The sequence below is a fragment of the Hippocampus bargibanti genome, linkage group LG20 (assembly GCF_051943395.1).
Source record: "Hippocampus bargibanti isolate YZ-2025 linkage group LG20, ASM5194339v1, whole genome shotgun sequence".
In the NCBI taxonomy this organism is placed as follows: domain Eukaryota; kingdom Metazoa; phylum Chordata; class Actinopteri; order Syngnathiformes; family Syngnathidae; genus Hippocampus; species Hippocampus bargibanti.
The window spans coordinates 1,025,443-1,053,348 of NC_142753.1; the positions used below are offsets into that span (position 1 = coordinate 1,025,443).

The window sequence follows — 27,906 nt, forward strand, 5'->3', positions numbered from 1 at the left end:
GGTCGTTTTTTTCAGCTAAAAACGCCTTACTATACATGGCCGTTTTTTTTTCAGCTAAAAATGCCTTACTATACATGGCCGTTTTTTTTTTCAGCTAAAAATGCCTTACTATACATGGCCGTTTTTTTTTCAGCTAAAAACGCCGTACTATACATGGTCGTTTTTTTCAGCTAAAAATGCCTTACTATACATGGTCGTTTTTTTCCGGCTAAAAACGGCTGACTGTGCATGGTCGTTTTTTTCGGCTAAAAACGCCTCACTATACATGGTTGTTTTTTTCGGCTAAAAGCGCCTTACTATACATGATCGTTTTTTTCGGCTAAAAACGCCTTACTATACATGGTCGTTTTTTTCGGCTAAAAACGCCTTACTATACATGGTCGTTTTTTTCGGCTAAAAACGCCTTACTATACATGGTCGTTTTTTTCAGCTAAAAATGCCTTACTATACATGGTCGTTTTTTTTCGGCTAAAAACGGCTTACTGTGCATGGTTGTTTTTTTCAGCTAAAAATGCCTTACTATACATGGTCGTTTTTTTTCGGCTAAAAACGCCTTACTATACATGGTCGTTTTTTTTTTTCGGCTAAAAACGCCTTACTGTGCATGGTCGTTTTTTTTCGGCTAAAAACGCCTTACTATACATGGTGTTTTTTTCAAAAATGCCTTACTATACATGGTCGTTTTTTTCGGCTAAAAACGCCCTACTATACATGGTTGTTTTTTTTTCGGCTAAAAACGCCTTACTATACATGGTGGTTTTTTTCAGCCTTACTAACATGGTCGTTTTTTTCTGCTAAAAATACCTTACTATACATGGTCCTTACTTACTACATGGTCGCTTTTTATACATGGTCGTCTTAAAAAAACGCCTTACTAACATGGTCGTTTTTTTCGGCTAAAAATGCCTTACTATACATGGTCGTTTTTTTAGGCTAAAAACACCTTACTATACATGGTTGTTTTTTTCGGCTAAAAGCGCCTTACTATATATGGTGGTTTTTTTCGGCTAAAAACGCCTTACTATACATGGTCGTTTTTTTCGGCTAAAAACGCCTTACTATACATGGTCGTTTTTTTCAGCTAAAAATGCCTTACTATACATGGTCGTTTTTTTCAGCTAAAAACGCCTTACTATACATGGTTGTTTTTTTCGGCCTAAAACGCCTTACTATACATGGTGGTTTTTTTTCGGCTAAAAACGCCTTACTATACATGGTCCTTTTTTTTCGGCTAAAAATGCCTTACTATACATGGTCGTTTTTTTCAGCTAAAAATGCCTTACTATACATGGTCGTTTTTTTCAGCTAAAAACGCCTTACTATACATGGTTGTTTTTTTTTCAGCTAAAAACGCCTTACTACACATGGTGGTTTTTTTCAGCTAAAAACGCCTTACTATACATGGTCGTTTTTTTCGGCTAAAAACGCCTTACTATATATAGTCGTTTTTTTCAGCTAAAAATGCCTTACTATACATGGTTGTTTTTTTCAGCTAAAAACGCCTTACTATACGGTCGTTTTTTTCAGCTAAAAACGCCTTACTATACATGGTCGTTTTTTTCAGCTAAAAACGCCTTACTATACATGGTCGTTTTTTTCGGCTAAAAACGCCTTACTATACATGGTCATATTTTTCAGCTAAAAACGCCTTACTATACGGTCGTTTTTTTCAGCTAAAAACGCCTTACTATACATGGTCGTTTTTTTCGGCTAAACACGCCTTACTATACATGGTCATTTTTTTTCAGCCTAAAACACCTTACTATACATGGTTGTTTTTTTCAGCTAAAAACGCCTTACTATACATGGTCGTTTTTTTTCGGCTAAAAACGCCTTACTATACATGGTCAAAGTTGAGAGGACGGCGTGTTTTGGTGGTGGAGAGGGTGATGGAAACGTTACGTGTAACGAGGTCATGGTCTGTTATTGGGAGTTCAACAGCTGTGCAGTTGGAGGGAGTCAATCCAGAGAAGCATATCAGGTCAAGTGTGTGACTTTTAATGTCCACAAGTTGGTTGAAGCCAAGGAGTCTCACCTCCACCTTGAATTCTTCACAACTTCAACACACTCGAGTACTTTCACTAAAATCAAACACATTCTTAGGGGCCTTTTAGCATACATGATTGTAACATAATACGTGATGTGCATGAGCAAATTCACATTTTTCGTGCAGTAGGTCTACAATGTATGTCATCAGAAGTCCATTTTTGAATCACTTCAGCATTTTTATCCGCATCAATTCCTCTTTTAGACTTTGACAATTTCACGTCTAAAAACAATGTGATGCCAAAGACAACTAAGACAATGCTCATCAATGTCCCACAACAATCCTAATTGGGTTTGACCCATTCTCTGCGTCTTTCTTTCAGCATCCAAGCCAAAATACACATTTGATTTCTCAGAAGAAGATGATGGTGAGGATGCAAGTGAAAATGAGGTCAGGTCCACTTCACTGGACATGGCGGTTAAAGATCAGGCGACTGAATCTGAAATGAAGGAGAACGGCAGTGATTGTGATGAAGATGAGGATGAAGATGACTTTGATGATGACAAAGACTCGGACACTGCCAGCAACCAGAAGACCGTGTAAGAATTACTTTTACTTCAATTTTAATTGTCGAGTATGTGAGACACTGATCATCTGTAGCTCCTTGTTACCTGTTTTCATCTTCCTCATCACCTTCCATGTCTGCAATTGAAAACCACACAAATCAAAACAACAGAACAATAGTTTTTAGCACCTATCAATGCTTCTTTTCTAGGCCTCGGCTTCTGACTCAAAAGAAAGCGGCAGCCACAAATTTCTCTACGAAATCAGACTTCTCAGACAAGAGCAATGACAGCGGTGAGTGTTAACTTATCAAACACATATGTGGCATATTACATCACTCATTTGGGCATCATCTTGTGCATTTTCTGGGACGCTACATTGCAGTCCTGACGGCTCGAATTGATATGGGAGGACCTCTTTAATGGATTGCAAACATGTATGCTTTCCTCTTCAGAACTATTTGAGTCATATTCATAACTGGATGAGTAAGAAGAAAGCATCTCCGAATCTGAAGCCATTGTTTTGATTCACAAGCAAGCAAGATGTCCTGGCGTGACGTCACGAACAAGGGGGCGGGACCTTCTGAAACTCAGCATCTCCGAGGTCATTTTGAAGTCGTTTTGGGACACTTGAAGTCATTTTTATTGGTGTTTTGCATTTGACTAAAAATATCAGCCTGCGTGTTTTGGGTATTTTAGATGCTATAAAAACGTTTTTCTGATGTCAGTTAGGAAACAAAAAAGTGGTGTTGGTTGTCCTTTAAAGGACAACCGACATCACTTTTTATATTATTTTTTTATATATATATATTAATATTCAAATACAAAACACCAATAAAAATGACTTCAAGTGTCCAAAATCTGCAAAAAATTGAGCTGCGAATTGGGCATTTTCAGAAAGTTCGTGACGTCACACCAGGACGTCTTGCCTTGCTCTAGAATCAAACCAATGGCTTCAGATTCGGAGAAGATGCTTTCTTGTTACTCATCCAGTTATGAATATGCGTCAAATAGTTCTGCAGAGGAAAGCATACATGTTTGCAATCGATTAAAAAATGTATTCCGTGCCATTTTGAGGCAACATTGGGGGGAAATGTATCACCCAAAAAGAGGCAGAAAATGGCGTCCAAGCTCCTGTGAAGAATTAATCAGGCCGTTTCCACAGGCTGATAAATTCCTGACTGGGGGCTCCAGAGGCTTTAGGCTTGAGCTCATTTCTCCATCCATCCATCTTCTGCCGCTTATCCGAGGTCGGGTCGCGGGGGCAGCAGATTCAGTAGGGAAGCCCAGACTTCCCTCTCCCCAGCCACTTCTTCTAGCTCGTCCTGGCGGATAACGAGACGTTCCCAGGTCAGCTGGGAGACATCGTCTCTCCAGCGTGTTCTGGGTCGTCCCCGGGGTCTCCTGCCAGTGGGGCATGCTCGGAACACCTCACGAGGGAGGCGTCCCGGGGGCATCCTAATCAGATGCCCGAGCCACCTCATCTGGCTCCTCTCTATGTGGAGGAGAAGCGACTCGACTCTGACCCCTTCCCGGATGACCGAGGTTCTCACCTTATATCTAAGGCAGAGCTCAGACACCCTACGGAGAAAGCTCATTTCGACCGCTTATATCCGGGATCTCATTCTTTCGGACACAACCCATAGCTCGTGAGCATAGATGAGGGTTGGGACGTAGATCGACTGGTAGATTGAGAGCTTTGCTTTTTGGCTCAGCTCCTTCTACACCACGACAGATCGGTACAAAGTCCGCATCACAGCAGACGCCGCATCGATCCGCCCGTCGACCTCTCGATCCCTTACACCCTCACTCGTGAACAAGACACCCAGATACTTAAACTCCTCCACTTGAGGCAAAATCTCCTCCCCGATCCGGAGAGGGCACTCCACCCTTTTCCGACTGAGAACCATTGTCTCAGATTTCGAGGTGCTGATTCTCATCCCAGCCGCTTCACATTCGGCTGTGAAACGCTCCAGCGAGAGTTGGAGACTTCCACTTGAAGGCCCCAACAGTACAACAACTGCAAAAAGCAGAGATGCTATACTGAGGCCACCAAAACGGAACCCTTCAACGCGTCAGCTGGGGCAAGGAATTCTCTCCATAAAGGTTATGAACAGAATCGTGACAAACGGCAGCCTTGGCGGACCCCATCCTCACTGGAAACGATTCAGATTTACTGCCGGCAATGCGAACCAGACTCTGACATCGGTCGTATAGGGACCGAACGGTCCGTATCAGGCGCTCCCGTACCCCATACTCCCGAAGTACCCTCCACAGAACTCCACGAGGGATACGGTCAAACGCTTTCTCCAAGTCCACAAAACACATGTAGAGTGGTTGGGCGAATTCCCATGCGCCCTCGAGGACCCTGCTAAGGGTATAGAGCTGGTCCACTGTTCCGCGGCCGGGACGAAAACCACACTGTTCCTCCTCAATCTGAGGCTCGACTTTCCGACGGACCCGCCCCTCTAGGACCCCTGAATAGACCTTTCCAGGGAGGCTGAGGTGTGTGATCCCTCTGTAGTTGGAACACACCCTCCGGTCCCCCTTTTTAAAAAGGGGGACCACCACCCCGGTCTGCCAATCCAGAGGCACTCTCCCCGATGACCACGCAATGTTGCAGAGGCGTGTCAGCCAGGACAGCCCCACAACATCCAGAGCCTTCAGGAAGTCCGGTCGGATCTCATCCACCCCCGGGGTCTTTCCACCGAGGAGCTTTTTAACCACCTCGGTGACTTCAGTCACAAGGATCGGAGGGCCCACCTCGGAGTCCCCAGACACTGCTTCCTCCAAGGAAGGCGTGTTGGTGGAGTTGAGGAGGTCTTCGAAGTACTCTGCCCACCGGTTCACGACGTCTCGAGTCGAAGTCAGCAGCGCCCCACTCTCACTGTACACAGTGTTAGAGGTGCACTGCTTTCCCCTCCTGAGACGCCGGATGGTGGACCAGAATTTCCTCGAAGCGGTCCGGAAGTCGGCTTCCATGGCCTCACCAAACTCTTCCCATGCCCGTGTTTTTGCCTCGGCGACCACCGAGGCTGCATTCCGCTTGGCTAGTCGATACGTGTCAGCTGTCTCAGGAGTCCAACAGGCTATATAAGCCCGGTAGGACTCCTTCTTCAGCATCCCTTACTACTCGTGTCCACCAGCGAGTACGGGGATTGCCGCCACGACAGGCACCAACCACCTTACGGCCGCAACTCTGATTTGCCGCCTCAGCAAGGGAGGTAAGGAACATGGTCCATTCGGACTCAATGTCCCCCACCTCCCCCGGGACATGTGTATAGTTCTGCCGGAGGTGGGAGTTGAAACTCCTTCTGACAGGGGATTCTGCCACACGTTCCCAACAAACCCTCACAACACGTTTGGGTCTTCCAGGTCGGACTGGCATCTTCCTCCACCAACGGAGTCTACTCACCACCAGGTGGTGATCAGTTGACAGCTCCGCCCCTCTCTTCACTCGAGTGTCCAAAACATGAGGCGGCAAATCCGATGATACAACTATAAAGTCAATCATCGAACTGCGACCAAGGGTGTCCTGGTGCCACGTGCACATATGGATACCCTTATGTTTGAGTAAACTTATAGACAATCCGTGTTGAGCACAGAAGTCCAATAACAAAACACCACTCCTGTTCTGATCGGGGGGGCCATTCCTCCCAATCACGCCCTTCCAGGTCCCACTGTCATTGCCCACATGAGCATTGAAATCGCCCAGCAGAACAAGGGAGTCCCCAGGGGGAGCGCTCTCCAGCACACCCCCTAAGGTCTCCAAAAAGGATGGGTACACTGAACTGCTGTTTGGTGCATATGCACAGACAACAGTCAGAACCCGTCCCCCCACCTGAAGGCGGAGGGAAGCAACCCTTTCGTTTCTCTGTTGAATCAAAAAGTGAGGAAGTTGTTTGTTTCTATTTTGTTAGGATTTTACCAATGTCTATTGTCCGGTACTTTACCGAATGTTTCCAAACATGAGATTGGGTTCACGTTGGCGTGTGTTGCTATGCTTTTAGAGGGGTTGAAAGCAGACAGCGATGACGAGAACGGAGATATATCCACCTTCTCAAGCAGCACTGCGTTTGACAGCATATCACCAGCAAAAATAGGTACGATATTTCTGTGTGTGTGTGCGTGTGTGCGTGCGGCAATTGCAGGGCACAGAAAAACAACCATCTGTTTGTCAAATATTTTTTGAAATAGATGTTGGTATGCGGTGCAAAAGATATCGCAAATCAAATTGTTCGGTCAAATCTTTGTCAATGATGTCAGCTTTAACCAAGACAAAATTCACTGATGTTTCCTTATTGTAAAGGACAAACATTCAGATGTTTGATTTTTTTGTTTTAGGTTTTTCGATAGCATTGTTTGCAGAATATTTGTCAATTTACTGTGATTTTTATGTTTTCTTTGGAATAATCACCAACTTAACCTTCTCACACTGAAAGCAAATTCACGCGATTGCAAGTTTGATGGGGCTTTTATTTACGTCCAGTGTCGAAGAAGCCACCCGCTGCAGTTCCGAAAGCTCAGAAGACACCAAAAACAAAGAAACCTGATAAATCACTGTGGGACTCTGACTCCGACACCGGGTCCAAGAAAGTGGCTCCTACAAGTACAGGTAAATCGCTGATTGATAATGCAGGGTTGCTGGCAGCCAACTTTTTTTGTCCTCTATTCCCCGCCCCCAGTCTTCGGTTAAAGCCGCATGTGATTGGTCAAGAACACAACAGTGAGGGGGCGGAGGGGTTACAGAAACACAGAGCTGCAAATAAAAATCGGCAGATGACAGACAGAGAGTGAGAAAATGGATAGTAAACAGTGAAATTTGGACTTGTTTCAACTTCATTGATAGTTCAAAGGCAGAGTGTAGACTGCAAGGTTAAAATATCCCATCAATCAGGCTCCACAAATAACCCGCACAAGCCATCTGTACACTTGATGCAAAAACCTATCAACCCAGCTAAACCGAACACAATTGATGAGGAACTAGGTAAAATTATAGCAGAGAAGGCACGGCAACTTCACTCGGATATCGTCAAGAGGCAACCTGGAAGTTCGTCATCCATTGATGATTTCAAGGCTAGCCACGGATGGTTCAAGAACTTTAAGGCGTCGTACAGGGATTCATAGTGTCATTCCTCAAGATGGTGAAAGAAGGTTACGTTCCTCATCAAGTGTTTAATGCTGATGAAAGCGGCCACTCCATTCCAGCAAGCCATCAACGACCATCACAAAGGTCAATAAAACAACTTTATTAGACAGTAGAGTTTCTTTCTTTAATTACAATACCATAGCACATTTATTATACATGATGATACATGACTCCTTTAGCCAGAGACTATTACACCCGCGCTGCAAGAAGGAGAGGTACCGCCGCTCGTTCCTACCGACTGCTGTCAGGCTTCACAATTCCCAATGATCACATGTGAAAAAAAACTGGACACTTGTAAATATGGGTTGTTGCAATATATCTAAATGCAACTCTTGATTCTGCACTATGTACAGTCTTGTTTATAGAACGGTTTTTGCACATCTACATTTGCACAGTATACAGTTGACATTTTTATTTTGTTATGCTTAGAATATCTTGTTTTCTATCCTTTCACTCCCACCCCAACCCCATCCCTCTTCAATTGCTGCTGTGGACTGCAAATTTCCCCATTGCGGGACGAATAAAGGTATTCTGATTCTGATTCTGATTCTGATTCTGATGTTATACATGACTTCGATTGTATCCTCATTTTGTGTAATGCCGTAATACTGAGCTCATCTGGCAAACCAGCCACTATGCGACATCACGTGACTTGACAGCGATAAAAGCCAGTTTATGTGTATGTGAGTGACTTCTCGTACGACGATGAGCACAGCGGCTGCTCTATGTGCTCCAGCAAATAAATATCCTACTTGTATGATCTAAACAAGAGGACCATCTTGACTTTTTATTCTTCTAAATGCATCGCGAAAGCGCTGAAGATCTCAACATATAAAATAAGGTATATTCTGTGTACTGTGTACTAAGGCTTAGTGGAAAATTGTTTTATGGGGACCTGGGAACGGATTATTCTCCTTTTAATGGTTTGCTATGGGAAATTAATTTTTGGGATACACACTTTTCGCTGGGAACCAGTTAAGTCCGTAAGCCAAGCCCCCACTGCATTGAATGTTTATGTGGTCCTAAACTCAATAGTCTGCGGGTCTTGGAATTCAAGTGTCTATGATAAAAACCCTGGCATTGGACATATTTTTGCCCATCTGGCAGTGAATGAGTTAATAGATGTTAATTACTGCAACATTTCTTGATTTTGTGCAGGTAAAGGCCGAGGAAGAAAGAGAATGCAAACAGACTCTGAGGATGAGGACGGTAGTCCAAAGAAGAAAAGGGCGAAACTGGTAAGCAGGCTAAATACACCATTAGTAGAAAGAAGATTTAGAATTTTGCAAAAAGGTGAATGTGACTGATGCTTTTCCTCGGAGAGCGACAATAGTTCACAATCTGAATTCTTGCAATGCATCCATAATTTCAATATTGTTCTTTTTTTTTTTCTTACGACTGTAAACAGAAGTCTCATAATCCTGCATCCAATGACGAGAAGGGTGCCGTGAACACAAAACTCCGGCCGGGCCGCGCCAAGAAGGACGTCAAATATTTTGCTGAGTCTGATCATGACGATCATGACGATATGTACTAAATCCATCTTTTGATATTATTTTACTTCCCACAGAATTTGTACATCTCGACATTTTATTTTGTAAACGTTTTTTTTTAATGTGTAGCTTCAAAAAATTTTACAATGTCCATTGTAAGGTTCTGTGTTTGTCTAAGGCAGCTTTTAGAAGTTTAGAAAAGATTTTAATGGCTAAAAGATCATGGAACATTTTTAATACGTTGCGTAGACAACCCTTGTCACCTTTGCTCGTTTTATTATTATTATTTTGCTCGCAGATTATTGACGACAACAGTTAAATTGAACATGGAGTACTATTGACTCAAAACGTGTGTTTCACATCAATTTGGTCTCTAATAAATGATTACTTCTGCATGTTTGCAAAGCTTTTGTCTTGACTGAAATAAAACAAACATTATGAACACTTAAAGGACAACAGTTACCATTTTTTTGTTTCCTAACTGACGTTGGAAAAATGTTTTATAGCATCTAAAATAGCCAAAACACGCAGGTTGATATTTTTATCCAAATGCGAAACACCAATAAAAATGAGTTAAAGTGTCCCAAAACGACTTCAAAATGACCTCGGAGATGCCGAGTTTCAGAAGGTCCCGCCCCCTTGTTCGTGACATCACACCAGGACGTCTTGCCTTGCTCGAGAATTAAAACAATGGCTTCAGATTCGGAGAAGATGCTTTTTTGTTTGTCATCCACTTATGAATATGATTCAAATAGTTCTGAAGAGGAAAGCATACATGTTTGCAATCGATTCAAGAGGTCCCCCGTATCAATTCGAGCCGTCAGGACTGCAATGTAGCGTCCCAGAAAATGCACAAGATGGCGCCCAAGCTCCGTTGGAAATGGGCTGATTTGTCTGCTGGGAATTTGCATCAACTAGTATCTAATAGTAGTCTTGGTGCAACACATGATTCACCATTGTGTTATTTGTTTTTTTTTTTCCTTCTAATTTGGCCATCAACACGGATCAACACAAAGTTTTCAGACCAAACAATGTACCCAAAATTCATCATGCATGCATATCATTTAGGGTGTTTTGGGGCATTTTTAACACAGTCTCAGGTCATTTTGACCTTAAGACCACAGGAGGGTTAAGGCGAATGTGAACCAGAAAGATGCCTGATTCTGAGAAATTGTTTGTTGTACCCAAAGTGAGGAGTTACAGTGAGAACAGCAGAAGCCCCAGAATTGAGCCCTGTGGAACACAAAAAAACGACCCAAATTCAAAACGGCACCTTTAGTGTAGTACAACAATCACCACCAGAGGTCAAAGCAAATGGTCAAAATAGACTTACCAAGTAATACAGTAAGTCTCGTTATATCGATATTCTCGGGAGTCGGAAAAAATATTGATATAACCAGACTATCGATATATCCGATCCTGCGGCATGTAAATTTTCTCCTTGCGTTCATAGAAATAGTATCGTAATAAGCAGTACTATCGATATAACCGATATCGATATAACCAGACTTTACTGTATTTACAAACACTTATACTAAATAAATACTTTGTTGTTATAACAAATAATTTGTTGCAGATCACAGAGAAAAAAATACAAAGTCAAAAATATTAAAGTAGACAAAGTACGATCTTTATTGTGCTGATCAAAAAAGTCTAAATCACAAAAGACCAAAATGGGAAATGGAAAGTGAAAAGTACAGCAAAAAAATGAAAAACTGACACTGTTAAAAAATAATCATGGATATCTACAGTAAGCCTTGTCTCTTGAGATCCTCATACGTTTTTTTATTGACCACATTTCCACTTGAGTCCTCATACTCTTCCTGAAAAACATAAAAGTCAGTCAATTATAACTTTCAGCAGGACAAACAAAAAAGGAGTGGAAGAGCAAGCCCAATTGATTTTTTTTCGGGAACACATCTAGGATTTTGATTAACAATTAAATATGTGACATGTTCTTGTTTCTGAGTTGGCACGTTGCTAAGGCTTCATGTATGTTAAATTAATTGGTTGTCAGAAGAATAAACACACACACAACACCAATAGCGCATTTTTCCAGTATAATGATACCTCGGTTTACGAACCCCTTGGCTTATGAACTTTTCGGTTTAGGAACATTAAAAAATATAACACCTGATGCAAAAAGCTATCAACCCAGCTAAACGTAACACAATTGATGAGGAACTAGGTAAAATTATCGCAGAGAAAGCACCTACAAGGGATCATTCCTCAAGATGGTGAAAGAAGAAGGCTACGTTCCTCAAGTGTTTCATGCTGAGGAAACCGGCCACTTCATTCCATCAAGACATCAACAACCATCACAAAGGTAAATAAAACCACTTTATTATACAGTAGTTTATTTCTTTGATTACAGTCCTTATGGAATGTGACTCTCCTTCCAAACAGCAATTCCCTCTCTCCGACCTCCTCCCACCTCATTCCATCAAGCCATCAACAACCATCACAAATGTAAATAAAATGACTTTATTATACAGTGCGGTGTATTTCTTTCATTGCAATACAATAGCACATTTATTATACATAAAATATGGTATATTTTGTGTAGTTTTACGGCTTATTTAGTAGAAAATCATGTTTCATGGGGACCTGGGAAGGGATTATTCTCATTTTAATGGTTTCCTATGGGAAGTTATTTTTGGGATACACACTTTTCACCTTACACACTGTATGGGAATCAATTAAGTTTGTAAGCCAAGGTATCACTGTATGTTCTTTTTTAATGAAGTATTTTTTTCATAATTGCATAGAAAAACCTCCCGTCTACACCTCGACAAACTAAGGAGAGGGCTCTTGAAAAGAAGCATTCACATATCCTTGATGTGTATTTACATGTCCTTGACACAGTCTGCTATGTTGGATCTGTCTGACTCAGAGAGTTGCAGTTTTCTCTGTTCTAAACAATGTTTTCTACTTTGATGTAGACAGGGTACCCCCTAGCGGTTAATTCAAGAATTGCATCTTTTTAAAATATCCATTCTCTGTCTGGATGCAATTTTTCACTTATAACTTATCCTGCCACTCATGTTTGGGTCGGGTTTGGGGTCGTTCCTACCAATCACGCTCTTCCAAGACTCACTTTCATTGCCCACATGAGCACTGGAGTCATCCAGCATAACAAGTGAGTCCCCAGCAGGAGTATTCTCCAGCACGTCCTCTAAGGACTCCAACATGGGTGGGTACGCTGAGTTGTTGTTTGTTGCAGATGCACAAGCAACGGTCAGGACCCGTCCCCCCCAACCAAGGGCGGAGGAAGGAGACCGTCTCGTCTACCGGTGTGAACCCCTATGTATTGGCAGTGATCTTGGGGGCAACGAGTATGTCCACACCTGCTCTGCGCTTCTCACCAGGGGAAACTCCAGCGTGAAAGAGTCCGACCTCTCTCGAGGGAACTGTTACCAGAACCCAAGCTGTGTGTGGAGGTATGTCTGGCTATGACTCACCATCAATGGGAGGGGCCAAAGGGGTCAGGTGCAATATGAGCTGGGCGGTAACCAAAGGCTGGGACCCTCGCGGTCTGATCCTGTGCTACAGAATCTAGCTCTAGGGACATGGAACGTCACCTCTCTCGGAGGGAAAGAGCCCGAGTTGGTGTACGAGGTATAGAGGTAAGCGAGAGCCAATTTGCCTCTTGGGGCCGACCCAGGCCGGGCCCCACGTGTGTCAGGCCAGCCATCAGTCACTCACCAATGAGCCCCACCTCCAGGCTTGGCTCGAGAAGAGGACACCAATGCGGCAAATGTATTGTGAGGGTTTGTTGGGAGCATCTGGTAGAATCCCCTGTCAGAAGGAGTGTCAACACCCACCTCTGGCGGGGCTTTTCCGATGTCCCGGGGGAGGGGACATTGAGTCAGAATGAAGCATGTTCTGCAGAATGGACCATGTGTCCCGCGCCTCTGTTGTTGAGGCGGGAAACCTGAGTTGTGGCCATATGGTGGTTGGTGCCTATCGTCGCAAAAACCCCTGTACACCAGCAGTAAGGGATGCTGTCAATCTGAAGGAGCCTTTATGGCCTGTGGAACTCATAGGCAGCTGACGGGTATTGGCTTCGCGGAACGCAGCTTCAGTGGTCGGAGAGGCAAAAACTCGGGTGTAGGAGAAGTTTGGTGAGGAAACCAACTTTCAGAATGCTTTGAGGAAAGTCTGGTCCACCATCCAACGTCTCATAAGGGTGAAGCACTACAACACAAACCGTGTCCAGCGAGGTTGAAGCACTGCTGACCGTGACTCGGGACATAGTGCGATGGTGGACAGAGTACTTCGAAGACCTCAACTCCACCAACACTACTTCCTCAGAGGAAACGGAGTCTGACGAAGGCTCTCCTATCTCTGTGGTTGAAGACACCGATGTGGTTAAAAAGCTCATCGGTGGCAAGGCCCCAAGGGTGATGAGATCCACCCAGAGTTTCTCAATGCTCTGGATGTTGTCGGGCCGTACTGGTTGACACGCCTCCACAACATCGCATGGTCATTGGGGAGAGTGCCTCTTGATTGGCAGACCGGGGTGGTGGTCACTCTTTTTAAAAAACAGGGACAGGAGGGTGTGTTCCAAATACAGAGGCATCACATTCCTAAGCCTCCCTGGGAATATCTATTCAGCGGTGCTGGAGAGGAGGGTCTGTCGGAAAGATGACCATCAGATCGAACAGGAACAGTATGGTTTTCGTCCTGGCCGTGTAAGAGTGGACCAGCTCTTCACCTTTAGGAGGGTCCTCAAGGATACGTGGGAACTCGACCAACCAGGCTACATGTATTTGTGGACTTGGAGAAAGTGTTTCACCGTGTCCCTCTGGGACTTTTGTGGGGAGTGCTTCGGGACTTTGGGGTACCGCACCCCCTGATACAAGCTGTTCGGTCCCGATACCACGGATCTCAGAATTTGCATTGTCTGCAGTATTGTTGCAGAATTGTTTCCAGTGAGGTTTGCAGGGATGCGTCTGGGAATTTAAAAAAGGGTGTTGTGTTGGATTGGTGCAGCGTCTGATGTAATGCGGACTTTGTATAAGTCGTTCGTGGTAAAGATTGAACTGAGTCAAAGGGCGAAGCTCTCAATTTACCCATCGATCTACATCCCAAGCCTCATCTTTGGGTCATGACCAAAAGAACAAGATACAAGTGGCCAAAATGAGTTTTCTCCGCAGCGTGTCCGAGCTCTCTAGATAAGGAAAGAAGCTTGGTCATCCGGGAAGAGGTCAGATTCAAGCCATTTCTCCAGATGAGGTGGCTTGGCAATCTGATTAAGATGCCGCCTGGACGACTCTCTGCTGAGGTGTTCTGGACATGACCCACAGGCAGGAGAACCAGGACACGCTGGAGAGACTACGTTACTCGGCTGGCCTAGGAGTGCCTCAGGATCCGTCAGACAGAGCTTGAAGAAGTAGCTGGGGAGAGAGAAGTCTGGGCTTCCCTACTGAAGTTTCTGCCCCCGCAACCCGACCCCCGATAAGCGGCAGAAGGAAGATGGATGGACGAAATTATCCTGCGGGCCTCATTATACCTCAGAGGTATCAAACTCCGGTCCTCGAGGGCCGTAATCCTACATGTTTTCCATGTCTCCCTGTTGCAACACACCTGTTGCAACACAGCCTCAGGTGCGTTGCAACAGGGAGACTTGGAAAACATGTAGGACCGCGGCCCTCGAGGACCGGAGTTTGAGACCCCTGTTATACCTGCTGGAATGTTTGACGCCCATGATCTAGTTATCAATTAAATGAAATAAAGGATATCCTCTTAAACTTTTGTCTCTTGAATCAAGTTGAGTTGAGTTTTAATTTGAAACCATTTTTTTTTTTCAAGAGAAACAAAAAATAAAGGAATTGACCTTGCTGTTCTTTCGGAAGGCTTGGGATTTCACAAAATTTTTCCTTACCTCTGTGTCAGGCTGCCAGCGTTCTAAAGCCTTTTGGGACTTCAGTTTCGCCCACACTAGTGTTGAGGGGAAAAAAGTTATGAGAACAAATGTACCGATAAAAATAATCTGTGCTTGTTGTATATAAACGTTTCTTCTAATTTAGTTTTGTCTTGGATTTGTTTTCCGTGGCGATGATGGGGCGGAACAGATAACGTTTGGCGCATGCGGATGACAGTTTGAGAAGGTGCCGAAAAAAAAAACACACACACACACACAAAGGTCTCCTAATTACGTTTAAGAAATGGGAATGCCAGTCTGATTTTTATATATGAATCATCCGAAGGGTGTATGACTAAACTCAACTGTGATTTATGCACACAACACGACAGAGCCATATGACTGGAGGCACGATTCTGAGGTATTGAAGTTGTTCATGAGATCTAAAGGGTAATCGCAGTGTTGGTTGTTATATAATTTACTGCTTGTAGACATGGTAATTTGATGAATGAAACAAATCATTTTATTCTGTTGAACTTATCGTTAATGCAAGGATGCATCTGGGAAAAAGAGCCCGTTGGCTCCCTTGAGTTTGAAAAGGGGGTCAAATTCCAAAATTGATGGGACCGATTTAAATGGATTGCCAACGTATACAAAACGGATTGAAATAAACCAAAATGCATTCATTGGATATTTCTAAATTGCAAATGAAAAACCAATATTTGACTAAATTCTATTTTTCTAATAGATAAACAATGTTAATTAGAGTAAAGTAAACCACCTTCTTCTATTTTCTTTAGTTATTACACAATCAATCCCGTGTTAATTCGATCTTCTATGGTATTACAGATAAGACAAAGAGAACAGACTTAGCACAATATTGAATTTTCCTTCACAGCGAATCAATGTCCTCCATCTTCAGTTTGATTCGCATGTTTCTTTTACGTCAACTTTTACGTCGGATGCCCTTTCCTGACCCAACCCTCTGTATTTATCTGGGCTTGGGACTGGCACAATAAGACACTGGCTTGTGTCCTGTCTACTTAAATAAATGTCTTTGCTTTGAAGATGTCCAATGAACTGCAACAGCTGTGAAATCATTCCCATTATATCCATAATGGAGCCATCGATGTCGAAGTAAATACTACAATACAACACGGCAAGATGGACGGACGGGACTTACGAGATACGGCATCCTCGATCTGTGTGACGTTGGCAAAGTGGGCGGTGTTGGGGATTCCAAGACAGCGCATACCATGGGCATGCCTCCATTCCTAACCAAAACAGAAAAGAAAACACAACCGTTGAAGAGCAACAAACGGCCTTTGGGAATGAAGGAAATAAGGACATTTAATTTTAAACATTGGAGGATGAACATTAAAATAATGAGTTCATCAGTATCAATAGTGCTTTGTTTGCAATAGACAGATGAGGGAGCAGATGCGGAATGTGTGTCGGAGTTGTATCTTTGCAGGCACTAGGGGGTCAAAAGGTCAGCTGGTTCTCATCACCCAAAGGAGATGAAAAGTGGCTTGACAGGGACCCATCTTGAGATACAGTGAGACCTCGGTTTACGAACCCCTTGGCTTACGAACTTTTCGGTTTACGAATGTTGCATTCATGAATTTTTTTTTTACCTTGGCATACGAACTTTTTTCGGGATACACACGGAGCTGCATCAAAGAGTGATGTGTCGTTCGCGAACGAGCCCGTTCTTCTAACAACAAAATAGCAGCCGACTGCATATATTCCTCTAGTCCCCGCCCCCAGTCTTCGGTTAAAGCCACGTGATTGGTCAAGAACGCAGCAGTGGGGGATGGGGGGTTACAGACAGAGAGAGAGTAAGGCCGTTCTCCAAAAACTAAATGACGCCTTCAGTTAAAGTCATGTGATTGTACAAAAAGTCAGCAGTGGAGGGGGGGGGGTAAATATTAAAGAGACAGGCAGACAGAGAGAGAGTGAGAGAAAACACACACACACACACACACACACACACACACACACACACACACACACACACACACACACACACACACACACACACACACACACATACGAAAGGGAGATGACAGAGTTTTAAACCAAAAAACAGAAGTGAAAAATAAAAGAGAAAACATAAAAAAAGTGAGAAAATGGATCGAAAACAGTGAAATTTAAACTCGTTTCAACTTTGAAAATTCAAAAGCAGACTGTAGACTGGAAGGTTAAAATATCCCATCAATCAGGCTCCACAAATAACCCGCACAAGCCATCTGTACACTTGATGCAAAAAGCTATCAAGCCAGCTAAACAGATCACAATTGATGAAGAACTAGATACAATTATCACAGAGAAAGCACCTACAAGGGATCATTCCTCAAGATGGTGGAAAAAGGCTACGTTCCTCATCAAGTGTTTCATGCTGAGGAAACCGGCCACTCCATTCCATCAAGCCATCAACGACCATCACAAAGGTAAATAAAACTACTTTATTATACTGTACAGTTTATTTCTTTAATTATAATACCATAGCACATTTATTATACATCAAATAAGGTATATTTTGTGTAGTTTTAAGGCTTAGAAAATTAGAAAGTAGAAAATTATGTTTTATGTGGACCTGGGAACGCATTATTCTCATTTTAATGGTTTCCTATGGGAAATTATTTTTTATTTGAATACACACTTTTCGCCTTACACACTCTGTCTGGGAACCATTTAAGTTCGTAAGCCAAGGTGCCACTGTATCGCCAAGAGAATGACTGACACCAGAGAAGGAGGGATCCAATCAACTGCTGATTTCTTTGTTTGAGCCAAATTTGAATATGCTTGCAGTACCCTTTAAAAATGGGCCCCTGTCTGTGTCTGCCCGTCTCACCTGATTTTGAGGGCACACAAATATTTTCTGTCAAAGAGCTGAGACGCAGAATTCTGCATTAAATCAAATTGTTAGGAATAACTCAACTTGCCGCCTTTTTTGGCGATCTCTCTCACAACCAACATGCCAATTGTTGGGTTATAACGTTGCGCAATCAAGTCAATATTTCATTCCGTTCATAATATTTACAATTTTAAAAGTAACTGTTCATGCTAATATTAGCTTGTAATATTTTAACCTAACAGGAAGTAAACAGTCGGTACAAGCACTAAATGGCCAGTCATTTGAAACAAAACAAGGTTGAAAAAAATCATGCTGTGGTACAGTGCATTTATTGCAAAATTCGGGCTGGAACCGTCTTGCAGCTCGGTGCAGTGTACTTGCTCAGCTGAGAGCAAGGGCACATTATACAAATACCGTCTATTCAGTCGAGATATTCAAGTTATAAAACGCCTCAACAGGATATTATTGCCTCTTGTTCCAAAAGAAATTTCAACATACAAAAAGCTAAAAAAATTGAATGTAAAATAAGCTTATCTAATTGAGTTATTCCAGGCTATCTAGCTAGCTATCTATTAGCTGGCTATCTATTAGTTAATTGATGGCTAGCTAATCTTGCTATCTAGCTGGCTATCAAGCTGTCTACCTAACAAGCTATCTAATTGCTATCTATATGTTATCTATTAGCTATCCATCTAGCTAGCTATCTAATTGCTATCTATTAGCTATCTATCTAGCTATTAGTTATCCATTAGCCAGCTAGCTAACTTTCTATCTATTTGAGTTATTCCAGGTTTAGTGAACGCTTGTGCATGTGGCTGCCGCTGCTCACTCAGCGACTCTATCATGTGACCTTGAAGAGTTTTGAAAGGTGCTTATAAATGAAATGCAGTATTATTATTATTGTATCTATTAGCTAGCTTTCTATCTGTTTGAGTGAACGCTGGCGCGTGTGGCTGCTGCAGCTCACCCACAGTAAAACTTATCCTGTGACTGTAAAGTGACCTTGAGAATTTTGAAAGGCGCTTATAAATGAAATGTATTATTATTATTATTATTAAAATAGTAGCCATCTCAAACAAAAAAAAAGATCATAATTATCAAGATAAATTATTTGACACAACCCTTGCGGCTGAAGAAAAGGTTTCTTCAGCCGTCATCTGTACAAATTTGAAGGTGTCGCACGCTTCGCTTCTTATCCAAGAAACTTTGTCAGCAAACTCAAGTCTTACTGGTAGTTTAGGCCCTCTATATATATATATATATATATATAAGGAGAGGACTCAAACTGTGGGTACCCTCAGTGGTCATTCAACAAATGTCAGAAAGAAAGAATAGGGAATGAAACCAAAATTTCTCAAGATACAAAAAGGAGAGGAGTAGCAGTACCTTACATTGCAGGAGAGTCCTTTGGCAACACAAAATTCCAACTTAATTCAAACCGATAAACACTTTAAGGCAAAAATTATTGCATCCAAAAGATAGGCTACCAAATGAAAAACAAAGTAATGTAGTTTATTCCATACATTGTAAGAATGAAAATTGTAAAGAGCAATACATTGGGGAGACTCAACAAATTCTCAAAAAAAGACTTTATCAACATCACAGGGATAATACTAGTGGGCCTCAATCGGCAGTACATTTGCACCTAAAAGCTAGCAACCACTCATTTGACGACAATGAGGTGAAAATCTGAGCAAAAGAACATAGATGGTTTGAAAGGGGGGTAAAAGAAGCGATTTTCATAAAACAACTAAATCCTTCATTAAACCGGTTTGGTGGGGTGAGGTTCAATTTGGATCGTTCATACAATAGCCTGCTTAGGCAACATAGGATTAGTAATACTGATGAGGTAGGTGATACTGGAAGAAGTGGGGCAATCGTTAGTCAGAACAAGAGGAACAATCAGTGGAGCTGCAGGGAGTAGTCCTCTGCTCCCCCCAACCCGAGAGCAGGGACCTATCATAGCAGAGTCCGGCACCGCCATGTCTGGACAGTAGGGAGATATATATATAGATATATATATATATATATATATATATATATATATATATATATATATATATATATATATATATATATATATATATATATATATATATATTGGTGGCCTAAACTACCAGTAAGACTTGAGTTTGCTGACAAAGTTTCTTGGATAAGAAGCGAAGCGTGCGACACCTTCAAATTTGTACAGATGACGGCTGAAGAAACCTTTTCATCGATGGACCACTCCTGTACGACTGAGAGTTTACACAGACGAACCCTTGCGTGGGATTATCATTAGATTATGCAGGTGGTCAAAATGTTGTGATTGGTCGCTGTATATTGTAATGGTGGAGTGTAGGCAGTTCGATTTTTGCCCCGCCAACTTCCTGCGACAAATTCTGAAGCCGAACATAAAGTATTTATCTCTAACAGCCAGTAAATAAATGTGGGAATGATGTGATGAAGTGATGAAACCCACTGGCAAAGAGAGCAATGACCACAGGAACCACCATGAACGCATGAATCTTTGCTTGAAACGAAAATACCGCAAAGTGTCGTTGAAAGGCTTTTGGTCCTCGGTAGGTGTAGTTTCCACAGATTTCGCAGTTGTAGTTGATATTCAGGCCATGGAGTTTATAAAGCCAGTATGGAATTGGCTGAAAGGAAAGTGAAAGCAGTGTCAAACTCACCATTATTAATATACAAAAAAAAAGGGAACACAATGTTTGATTGATATTTACTGGAAGAATTGAATGAGGAACTAAGGACATATTTTACATTTCCGTAAAAGGGAGAAAATAGTTATAGTTGACATTGTGAGAATATTTATTTCCCTGCAGTTTACTTTGATTTTATTGGTAAATAATAAAGGACAACCGACGCCCCGGACATAATTTGTAAAATGACTTCAAATGACTTCTACTGAGCATATTTTACAAAGATTCCGCCGCATATAGCTAGATTTTACGTTTTAAGACTCGCACTGAATATTCAGGAAGTCTTGTTTCCGAGACGTGACGTCACGGAGGGAACGCCCCTGACCGAGAAAGCGACACACAATGCATTTTGGGTACTTTGTTTGGTCTCAAAACTTCGTGTTGATGGCCAAATTAGAAGGAAAACACATAAATAACGCCATGGTGAATCGTTGTGTGTTGCACCAAGACTACTATTTGATACTAGTTGACACAAATTCCCAGCAGACAAATCAGCCCATTTCCAATGGAATTTGGGCGCCATCCTGTGCATTTTTCGGGACGTTATATTGGAGTCCTGACAGCACAATTGATCCGGAAGGACTTCTTTAACCGATTGCAAACATGTATGCTTTCCTCTTCACAACTATTTGAATCATATTCATAAGTGGATGAGTAACAAGAAAGCATCTTCTCCGAATCTGAAGCCATTGATTTGTTGCTCGAGCAAGGCAGGACGTCTTGGCGTGACGTCACGAACAAGGGGGCGGGACCTTCTGAATCTGGCCATTTACGGGGTTATTTTGAAGTAGTTTTGGGACACTTTAAGTCATTTTTACTGGTGTTTTGCATTTGACACAAAATATAAGTCTGCGTATTTTGGGTATTTTAGATGCTATCAAACGTTTTTCTGATGTCAGTTAGGAAACAAAAAATGGTGTCGGTTGTCCTTTAAGAGAAAAGCTCTTTCCTAGTTTAAAACTTTGAATTAGGGGCTGGTTTTTTTTCAATCTTACAAACCTCTTTAACAGCTGCCGATGATGAAGGAAAATGAATTTAACCACAACTCCAATTTGCAAGTACAATTTAAGAACAACGTCCAATTTAAAACCAACGTTTGAGACTGTTAGCTTTAGATGTGACTTCCTCCTTCCACCTCTGGGTGCCCCCCCCCTGCCCGTCTCAGCACGATGGGGGACAGAGCTTTCAGCTGCTCTGCCCCCAAAATCTGGAACTCATTTCCTCCCAACATTCATAACATGGATTCTCTTCCCACCTTCAAATCCCATCTCAAAAGCCACCTATTTAAAATGGCATTTTCTGTGTAGCTCTCTTTCTCGTTTCTATTTATAATTGTATTTTATTTTTCGTATTGTATTTTGTGATTGTGTTTTATTTATTATAGTACCTATGCTTGTCGGTGACTGTAAAGTGTCCTTGAGAGCTTTGAAAGGCGTTTAAAATGAAATGTATTATTATTTTTTATTATTATTACTACTGTTACTATTATTATTATTATTAGTCCCCAACAGGCGCTGCAAACAAGCCATCAGAATAGTGTGGTGATGTTTCACATGCTGGAGTTAATAAAAAGAAAACAAGACACACACAGTGTCATTTGCTGGGAGGATGCCATTAAAAAAAAAGTCGTAACAAGGCTCACTCTGTGCTATTCCGGATAGATTCATGTGAAAACAAGACAGCATTCTTGTATTTTTGCATTGCTTCTATACCTTGCCATCCCAACCCAGTGGCAAATTTTTGGGGTTGTATATTATTTCGTTGTCTTCGTCTTCGCTTTCACTCTCACTGAGTTGTTCCTCCTCCTCTTCCTCACGTTCCTCTCCAGTCCTCGCTTGCTTCCTCTGCACATTCTCATGAGTAAGTTGCCTCTGCTCCTACAAAAGTAAATCAGCACAATCTTGTTGTCTGCTACTGATGACTTTCACACATTGGTGAAATTAATTTCTTTGGAATTATTTGACAACATTATGATACTTACACCAAGGACTTCAACATATTCATAGAGTTGAGCCTCCAGAAAGCCAATTTCCTTGTTTCGCTCCGTGTCTCTGAAGGTACGGTGAATGGAAAACAAAAAATGTCACCATAATCAGCCATTTGAGTGTACAAATTACATTTAAATTGATTTTATAAAAACATATCTATTGGCATTGTCCAACTCAATCATTAAAACACCTTGTCAGCACAATTCTTAGATGGCATTATCAAGTATCCATACTTGATATGTTCAAGTACTATATATGAACATGTACTCTTTTGGTCCATTCATAATAGATAGTTAATAAACGTATACTTCTTGGGTCCTTTGGCTTTGGGATTCTTGGCAAAAAGCGAAGGGTCCAGTAATTCCAAAGATTTGCCTTTGGTGCTAAAGAGTCGCTGAGCTCTCTCTTCCAGAGTCCTGTCAAACAAAAGCGGAAGCAAAGACAGAATAAATAAAAGTTCAGTGGCAGTGTCTGATACGACATCTGCTCGGACGCCCGAGGCGTGTAACTTTTATGTCGGGCGTACAACTTACAAAGCGGACGGTCCGACAACTTTTTCAAGAAAAAAAAAAAAAATGAACGATTTTTTTTCATTTCGGTTCGTTTGGCAATTTGCATACTCGGCAGCCAATCAGAAGCCTGCATCGAATAACTGTGCTTCCGGACTTTCCCGAGCGTCATAACTCCAGAAGAAAGATTCAAAAGAAGCTAACACAATTTATGAGGCTACGAAACGTAAACGTACATTAAAAGCATGGTGGAAAGAGGAGTTCACGTGGCTTGTAGCAGACGACGCAACGCAAACATTGCATCGTACAACATGCCCATCAGTGTATGGACAAACGACAACTCGAGCAAAATCATCAGCGAGGGAGATTTACCATCAATTAAGCAAGGGAACATTTGTGGTAGGTACACTTTAAAGTGCTGTTCCGTTATATATTCTGATTATCAATCCTTAATACTTTGCAACAATGGGTGTTTTTGCGATAAGTCGTCTTATTGTGATTCAAGTCGTGCAAAATGGGGCAGGCAACTTTATGGCTGGGCAGGCAACTTTTTAGAATTGTCTGCCCTGGTGTACGGTAACTTTTTGTCATGAGTTTCAGACACTGTTCAGTGGTCATTAAACAGTTTGAAGCATACCAAGATGGCGCCTGTGCAAGTAACAGCTTCGGTTACGCACTATATTATCCTTGTTTTTGTCTTTTTTGGTGATCTTACACCGCTTACTTGCACGCCGCTTACTGAGCATTAGGGATTCTATGCTCGCAACTTCTGAATCCACTGTATTTAAAATTGTATGCATATTTTGTGATCCGTGCTAATCTCTTTATGGGCCAATCGATCAAAGACAGCTGCTCCTTGCAGACATACAGTAAAGTCTCGTTATATCGATATCGGATATATCGATAGTCCCGGTTATATCGATATTTTTTCCGACTCCCTTGAATATCGATATAACGAGACTTTACTGTAACTGTGTAAGGTGTCGGAGGCAAACTCACCCGCCACATTTCAGTCCCAAAGCCAGAAGAGCAGATTTCAATCTATCCAGACCAAGGGAAGCTAACTCCTGTGTGACAGAAATAAGAATTACATCAAGACACAAAATAATATTCACGTCATATATGTAATGTAATGTAATGTAGTGTATTTTTTACCTCCCAGGACGAAAAAGCTGACAGGTCCAGATGAGCTCCAGAATGTGTCAAAGCACTACTTGTCTCTTTCTATCATCACAGAACAAAAAACAATTCTAGTAACAGCTCTCAATGTTGTGACCCTTAAATTAGGCAGACGACTTACAGGCCAGCCTGGAAAAGTGCCGCTCTCCCACTTTTTCTCAAAGTCCAGCAGAACTTTGTCATACAGGTCATTCTGGTCAAGAAGAGGTTTGACCCGGTCCGTGTAGTCCTGCAGATACTCTAGGAGCATCTCCAAGTACCTGCGTGGAAAACATGGTCCACGTTTGCACGTAGCATTTTTAAGGAAAGGGATCCTTAAGTGTAGGTAGGCAAAAGGGGCATTTCACACATTTTAAGTATTGTAATTGTTTGAAACAGAATTTTAGTTTATTATGATTTATCCGCCACTCACTTTTTGTATTCCGCATTCTTTCTGTCTTTGGGGATGTCAAACAACTGGTCAAACGATGACAGGTAAGTGATGTATTCCATTTTCTGTTGAAGGATAAGCAGCGCTTAATAAGAATCGCAACTTTGCTCGGTTGTGTAAAACAAACAATTGAAAATATAAAACAACCTCAGCTGCCTTCAAGTTGATATACTTGAGGTAGCAGTCGTGAAGGTCAAGGTAGCGACCGTATCCTTCTTCATCCGTGAAGTCCACCAAGTCTGCAGACGTTTATTGCTTTCTTTGTTAATGTCCATTCACACAAAAATAACTACACCAAATTAGGAGCCGATTTCCCAAACTGAAGCACAAGGTAAGGGACAGATAGAGATAGAGATAGAGATAGAGAGGGATACAGAGATATGGAGGGATGAATGGATGGATATAGAGGGATGGGGGGATAAAGCGACGGAGGGATGGAGGGTTAGCTAGATAGAGAGAAAGAGAGAAAAGGATGACATTTTCGATGGCAAGACGTACTCTGAGCCTCATCACTCGGGTTGTCTCTGGCTCTCATGAGCTCTTCGAACTCTGCAGACATTGGAATGGAAATCTACAGTGGATGCAAACACACAAAACACAAAAAAAAAACGACAATAAGGAGCTTGAAATTTAACCGACGTTGACAGTGTCCAAGAATGGCTGACTTACTTCATTTGGGTGCTTCCTGTGAAACTCCTTGATCTGTTTCAGTCGGCTGTAGAACTCTACAAATTCATTGGGCCCCGAGATGGCAGCAAGCTCGTCCCTCCTCATGCTGCCAATCATGTACAGGATACAGCATGATTATAAAACTCGACACTTATTAAAAAAAGATGAGTCGTGTCAGTGTGTTCTTGTGGAAGATGCCAATTGATATCTGTACTAATATTTTAAAACTCAACGTAGAACTCCATCCATCCATCCATCTTCAGCCACTTCTTCTAGTTCGTCCTGGCGGATCCCGAGGCGTTCCCAGGCCAGCTGGGAGACATCGTCTCTCCAGCGTGTCTTGGGTCGTCCCTGGGGTCTCCTGCCAGTGGGAACACCTCACCAGGGAGGCGTCCAGGGGGCATCCTAATCAGATGCCCGAGCCACCTCATTTGGCTCCTCTCGATGTGGAGGAGAAGCGGCTGGACTCTGAGCCCCTCCCGGATGATTTTCTACCCAGTTGATGCCACGTCACAAGAAGACAAATGAATGGACTGTGAGTCCAAATTGGTTTGTGACGCTACTGTCATGGCAAAAGTCCGTTTGCTGCGTATTACCAGTAATACGGGGAATAGAAAAAAGATGGTTTCATCTTAGATGTATGTCAACGCATCAACGCTCGAGACTGAAAAAATAACAAGCCACACGTTAACTTTAATGCTGATCTAATTTTTACATGCATATTCATTGTATAAATGCCAAGGATGGTTATGTCCAAGGGTCCCTCCCCTTACTGCGTGAAAATACAGTGTGAGACACTTCATGCGTTGGCAGAAAAAAAACGAGTAAAAAGATTACATACTGTGCACGATATGCAAATCACTCTATTTGATGAAAGTCTTCATGATAAAAAAAAGAGGGTTGTGTCAGGAAGGGCATCCGACGTAAAAGTTTGGCCAAAACAAACATGCGAATCAAACCTCCTAAGATGGAGGACACTGATTGGCTGTGGAAACCCCTTGAAGGGTAATGCAGAAAGGAAAAGAAGATGCACGTTTCTTAAAAGTGGGAAAACAAGGACTCACCCATCTTTGTCTTCGTAAGAGTCTCTGAGATTGGCACTCACTTCCATATAACGCTACACAAAAAAGGGATAGTCAGTGTGCATCCGAAAATAAATGATCACGGACGGGGTGAGCAAATGTGAAAGGTGTAAGTAAAGTTCGTGAACTATCAAGTGTATACGACAGGCAATACTGTGATGGTAACATATTTCAGCAGACATGTATAAGGGCAGTACGTGGTAGTTTAGAACAATATACAGATAATCAAGACATTTTTTTCCGGCCTCGAATACCCGCTTATTTTGGTGACGTTTTATTCTTTGGTGTCACGTGTTTTAATCCTGCGCTGGACCTTTTAGTCTTTTTTGAATGTTTACAATTCCTTGCAGCCAGTTGGAAGTTGTAAATGAGGTCTTCTGTTTCACATATTTATTCCTCTATGGGCTAGTGAAGCAAACTGACAACTTTGTCAAATAAAAATAATTGCCAAATGTATTTGGGCCCGACGAAAATAAACGGACGCAGTTCGGGTCAAGTAGGAAATGAATAATAAAAAAAGAAGGACAATTTAAAAAGTTGGTTGGAGTTGTAATGCAGAAGAGTGTAACCCAAAGGTGTCAAAATAAATGCCCACTACGCCATTTTAGATTGCCCACAAAAGGAAATTAAGCACGTCAAGTTCAACGATTCTTTCTGACATCGATATAAACATTTCAAATGGTCATATGTAATCCACAATAACAGTCATTATTCTTGACTTGTGATTTCATCAATCTGTTGTACGCTGTCCATACAATATGTAAACATTTATATGGTTTGCCTAAATTCATCACGGTCCTCTCAGGAAAACCGTAAATACAAAGGACTCAAAGAATACCAAGAAGTTCTCGTTTTGGGCGATTAACAAATCAGAGCTGTTCACGGCAAACTATTCGAAACCGTGACAGAGAAACTGTCGATGAGGGCCGGTTGGGGCGCCCAACGAGCTGACACACAAAACGACGCAGAATTTAGACGTGTCGTTCTCAAGAGAGTAGCGGAAAAATTGACAATAGAAGCAAAATAACGACGGCGAATTAATACATTTTAAGAAACTTACGTCCAACATGGATCTTGTCCTGTGATCCGAATTGATTTGCTCTCGCAACTGTTGACACAAAACATTAGCATTCAATTAAACAAGAATATAATCATTTGAAACGGTGTTTGTTAGCTAAACAGTATTGCTAATTGTAGCGTCCCCTTGTCACACTGACCGTCGATTTTTTATGTAAAACCTCTTTGGTTTTGGCATCCATCAGCCTCTCCTTTTCTTCATGATAGCGACGTTGCTGTTCTAAAATGGTCTCCATATTTCATACAATAGAGTAACACGCAACGAATCCGGAGAAATGGCAGGATAACGATAGCGCACAAAGCTAAAGACTCAACTCAAATGCGGCTTTCGAAGACACACGCGTTCTTGTCTGGC

General features: G+C 42.1%; 2 protein-coding genes across 2 annotated transcripts in view; one reads left to right on the forward strand and one right to left on the reverse strand.

The window, feature by feature from the left end:
- Window positions 1-9,585, forward strand: part of top2b (DNA topoisomerase II beta) — an 81,685-nt gene extending 72,100 nt beyond the window's left edge. The window contains exons 31-36 of the mRNA XM_089022920.1: window positions 2,370-2,586; window positions 2,763-2,845; window positions 6,561-6,653; window positions 7,040-7,165; window positions 8,858-8,937; window positions 9,108-9,585. Of these exons, the coding sequence (XP_088879046.1) occupies window positions 2,370-2,586; window positions 2,763-2,845; window positions 6,561-6,653; window positions 7,040-7,165; window positions 8,858-8,937; window positions 9,108-9,236 (728 nt within the window). The 3' untranslated portion in view covers window positions 9,237-9,585. The remainder of the gene's footprint in view (window positions 1-2,369; window positions 2,587-2,762; window positions 2,846-6,560; window positions 6,654-7,039; window positions 7,166-8,857; window positions 8,938-9,107) is intronic.
- Window positions 9,586-10,800: 1,215 nt separating this feature from the next.
- sf3a3 (splicing factor 3a, subunit 3) lies at window positions 10,801-27,900 on the reverse strand. The gene is made up of 17 exons (XM_089023472.1): window positions 27,692-27,900; window positions 27,535-27,582; window positions 26,457-26,509; window positions 25,393-25,498; window positions 25,222-25,294; window positions 24,871-24,962; window positions 24,706-24,788; window positions 24,415-24,553; window positions 24,270-24,338; window positions 24,114-24,181; window positions 22,914-23,021; window positions 22,599-22,668; window positions 22,330-22,494; window positions 20,447-20,557; window positions 16,242-16,332; window positions 15,080-15,135; window positions 10,801-11,015 (listed from the first exon to the last, which is right to left on the reverse strand). Exons 1-17 carry the CDS (start codon window positions 27,785-27,787, stop codon window positions 10,938-10,940), a joined length of 1,506 nt encoding a protein of 501 aa, XP_088879598.1. The 5' UTR covers window positions 27,788-27,900; the 3' UTR covers window positions 10,801-10,937.
- Window positions 27,901-27,906: the final 6 nt, after the last annotated feature.

Coding starts and splice junctions, on each gene's coding strand:
- sf3a3 (XM_089023472.1), bottom strand. CDS start 27,787: ATGGAGACCATTTTAGAACAGCAACGTCGCTATCATGAAGAAAAGGAG. Junction 26,510..27,534: donor GGACAAGATCCATGTTGGAC/GTAAGTTTCTTA, acceptor TTTTTTGTGTAG/CGTTATATGGAAGTGAGTGC. Junction 24,339..24,414: donor GCACTTTTCCAGGCTGGCCT/GTAAGTCGTCTG, acceptor CTGTGATGATAG/AAAGAGACAAGTAGTGCTTT.